The 4,026-nt window shown below is 42.3% G+C and overlaps 1 protein-coding gene across 1 annotated transcript in view; it reads right to left on the reverse strand.

Moving 5' to 3' along the window:
* The window catches only part of kng1 (kininogen 1), a 5,602-nt gene extending 2,019 nt beyond the window's left edge, over positions 1–3,583 (reverse strand). The window contains exons 1-6 of the mRNA XM_005736934.1: positions 3,491–3,583; positions 3,201–3,300; positions 2,110–2,256; positions 1,699–1,815; positions 1,507–1,582; positions 7–176 (exon numbers count right to left, since the gene is read on the reverse strand). Coding sequence (XP_005736991.1) covers positions 7–176; positions 1,507–1,582; positions 1,699–1,815; positions 2,110–2,256; positions 3,201–3,266 — 576 coding nt within the window. The 5' untranslated portion in view covers positions 3,267–3,300; positions 3,491–3,583. The remainder of the gene's footprint in view (positions 1–6; positions 177–1,506; positions 1,583–1,698; positions 1,816–2,109; positions 2,257–3,200; positions 3,301–3,490) is intronic.
* Positions 3,584–4,026: the final 443 nt, after the last annotated feature.

The following is a 4,026-nucleotide window of genomic DNA, read 5'->3' on the forward strand; positions in this document are numbered from 1 at the left end:
CTGTACCTGTCTGGTGGCGTGGCCAATATTGTGCAGACTGAACAGGTGGGTAGAGTCAGACATGGAGTTGTACTTGGAGATGGAGACAGAAAGGGGAACCTTAAGGTCCTCGGAGTCTACATCGATGAGCTCTGGGCAGCCCATGCAAGATGCTTTCTCAGAAACGATGTGCCCTTCTACAGTGGAGAAAAATCTGAGTCATGGAAAAGCATAAGCTCATATTCCAATAACTGCTCAAGGTTCAGGCAAACAGAGTTGGTTAAAGCTTTTCAAAAAGTGTCTAATGTTATTTATTTATGATGCTTTTAATCTAGTTAATTAATTAAAGAATGCCCCAAATTCAGGCTCCCTCTGGATGTGTTTAGATCAACACGACATGATCTCAGTGTGCTTGATGGGACACAAAACAGTCCCAAATAGTCTGTAATACAAACAGGCCAGTGAGAGAAAATATACTTTTTGTTTGTTTTTGGAATCTGGCGGTCATGGAGCATTGGGAGGAAAGCAAAGCCTCTAGAAAGCAACCCAGCTGCCTAATGGTTAAGACACCAGTGGGTATCTCCTAAAACCCAGTCCTGAAATCCCTTCCCAGGTGCTTTATCCCCCATACACACCTTGACACATGTGACCTTATACTTCACATAATGGTGGGTCGGGGCAGTGCCTCATAAAGGATCTGTGACAGAAATGACCGCATGCCTTGATTCACACCTCGGTTCATATGACCTTCATTGACTCACATCAGCACCAAGTGGGTCAAAAATGATCAGGACCACCTCCAAGGACACACTCCCACCAGGGGTTAAATACCAGGGACTGTCCTTGGGTGATTAAACTGAAGAAGAACTGAATCAAAAAGTCCACCAGCCTTCATTTCAAGCCCTTTTCATTTATCATTAAAAACTAGTAAATGTGCTGATGCCACCTATTTACTTAACCTAGCTTACTTTATTTCTTTACAACCAAATCGCACATGAAACAATCAAATACTACTTTAATGTACAAATACAGTTTGCAAGCTGAGCTTTAAAAACCTGCAAAATATCCTGTGAGTGGGAGAGAAAAACACAGGATCGATATACCGAACGCCTATATTTGACTGATTAAAGTCTAGACTGCGTCACTGCCTTTTATGGTGTTATAAGTTAATATTGTGCTTGCAGATAGTGTTGGCATGTTAGCCAATCAGCCCCCTTCTGTTTCCCCAGCAGCCCGCCAGTGCCCATTTCCCTCAGTGACTCACTGTTAGGTGGCTGTACTCAGGTAAACACATTCATGGTGTAAGAACTGTGGATATTTTTGGTTTTGATAATGATTTAAGTTCCTTATGTGGGAATTTTGTCTCTAAAAGCAACTGGTTCTGTGTTAAAATGAGGTCCCAGTCAAAATGGATTCAATAGACCATGTTCTGCAGCAAGACAACAAAAAAACCCAAAGAAAAAAACAAGCTTTGAAAGGACTGTTAAAAACTTTAATCTGATGCTGAGTTTATTCACCCTCACTCACCAATCTGGCAGTCCACCTGCTTTGTCTCAGCCTTTGTCTCTGACATGAGGACGGTGGCGTTGCAAGAAATCGGCCCCTGGAGGGACACGACAGACCGTGCGACGGCTTTGTTTTTACTACAGCATTTAACAAGAACTTTAATATTTTCATACCACGAGTTGTTAAATGGGAGGAGGAGCTGATTATTGTCACCTTGCTTCCAGACTGCAAATAGTCACAGTCTGTCCAGGATTTGCTGCTGTCAGCTGTGCACTCGCTCTTCCAGGTAGTGAACTTCAGTGAGTACACTGAGTCTGAGCCATTCTCTGACTGGAGACACACACACACACACACACACACACACACACACACACACATACACAAATATATGTAATCAGTGTGCACCAGAAGTCAAAGTGTCACAGGATCTTTGAATTTCTTGGTAATCGTCCCAGAGCATTGAATCCTCTTGTTTTTTAGCTTTGTAAGGAAAAACAGCCACAAGCTCAGTTTTAGTTGAATCCAACAAGCTTGATTCCCACTTATGTAACTTACGTAACAAAAAAGCTCATAAAATCTCACAGTATTGTTCTTCATGGTAACACGCGTCTGCAGTCACTGTACCTTGCTGGCTTTCAGTATCTGAAAGAGGGCCAGCTTATGGCCGGTGCTCAGCCTCTCGTTGAATTTGTCCACAGCGCTGTGGACAGCCTTCTCCACAGACGGGTCATCACAAAAGATCAGGACACCAGACTGGACCTCCGCTGCCTCCTGGATGAAAAGAAGGAAGATGATGCACAGAATGATTTTTTTAGAATAAAGCCAAAATGTTTTTGTAAATACCAATAGGCTCATTTCTTTTAAAATTGACAAAAACTGTCGTGTTTTCCAAAAGTGTTGTGATTTGTCTGATTTATTTTTAGCTTCTGTTTCTACATTTTTCTGCAATTTACTCAGAAGTAAAGAAGGCTGTAAAACTTCATGTGTTCAGCTTTCAAAAACGTTGAGGTGACTTACTTTCCTTATTTGCGTATATTCGCAAGTTATCCTTTAACTAATACTCTGCATGCAGGACTTTTCAGGTCAATACCCCGATATCAGAAAACAGCAGAGCACTTAAAAAGGTGCTGCACCACATTTGAAAGGCTTCTAAATTGTGGCATTGCACTGCAGCTTGTGCTAAAGTAAAAGATGTAAATGTTTCTTCATCCTCAGATTATCTGCAAAATGAAATTGCATCATTTCAAAGGGTCACAAGAACTGAAATAAAGTACAGTACAAACAAGGCAAAGTCAGTGACCCTGCAGGTTTGTACTGCAGTGGATTTGCACTCCAAGATCGGAATAAGGGAGTAAGAGTTGATCGTTATTTGCTTTTTGTGGCTTAAGACATCCTACTTATGTACTGAGTGTCCAGATTACCAAACTAGTAAGGGAATCTACCAGAAACTATAAAAAGATGAAGCACATATCCTCCAATTCCCAAAGTAAGTGATGCTCTTGCTTTGACGTGAGGCATCCGACAAACTTAGCAGTTCTGTTTTTAATACTTTTAGCTTATATTTATTAAAAGTATTTAAAGATTTTAATGGAAGATCTTTGCTGTGGTGTTTAAAAACATCCTCTTTTATTTGACAAAACGATCTGATCACCCCCAAGCAGCCTTATTCGGATATTCTAGGTTTCAGAGCAGGAAATCTGGTGTTTCCTCCTTACCTGCCCAAAAACTGAGCACAGCAGGCCCAGCAGGCCCAGCACACACAACCCCACTCCACTCCTCATCTTCAGATCCTGCTGGATGTTTGACTCTGTTCTGCTGTGAGACACAGAAGAGACAAATATCACACACCACCAAACACTGTAAGCCTCAGGTAACCACAGCGAGGCTGAAATGACCTCCAAATAACCTCCGAACACTGATAACTTTCACTGGATCAATCTAAAAATGCACTCCTGTGCACAATTTGCTCGCTTCAAATTATTTACTATAAAAAATGTCCTCTTACAGTTTCTGAAGGTGTAGGCCTGCTGTCGATCCCGCTGAGCTCGTAGAGGAAAAAGTCCACTCCTCTCCACACTGGGATGGACGGCTGAGTGAAGATCTCCTGAAACTGTGGGTGGGAATCGTCAGAAAGACATTGACACACACATGGACACGTGCACAGGGGACAGGAGGGCACAACGGACAGGAGGGACACACACACACACACACACACACACACACACACACACACACACACACACACACACACACACACAGAATAATGATCAGAAAGCTCAGTCAGTAATAGGAAAGTAAATGTTTGCTCATTTGTTTGCCCTCCTACCTATCGAGCAAATGTAACAGTCACTGTCTGAGAGATGAAGGCAGAGAGAAAACTATAACTCCTCACATTAGGCTTAGTGACTGTGACATTGCAACCATTAACGCACATTAAGCCACATAAAGTAGAGCTGACTGGCACTGACTGTAGGGAGAAGGAAATTTTAGTGTTTAGGGACCCCTTTGTGTGCGTTCAGTACTTTGTGAGTGTGTGTGTGT

This window comes from Pundamilia nyererei, unplaced genomic scaffold, assembly GCF_000239375.1.
Source record: "Pundamilia nyererei isolate P.nyererei 1_Seehausen unplaced genomic scaffold, PunNye1.0 scaffold00072, whole genome shotgun sequence".
NCBI classification, from domain to species: domain Eukaryota; kingdom Metazoa; phylum Chordata; class Actinopteri; order Cichliformes; family Cichlidae; genus Pundamilia; species Pundamilia nyererei.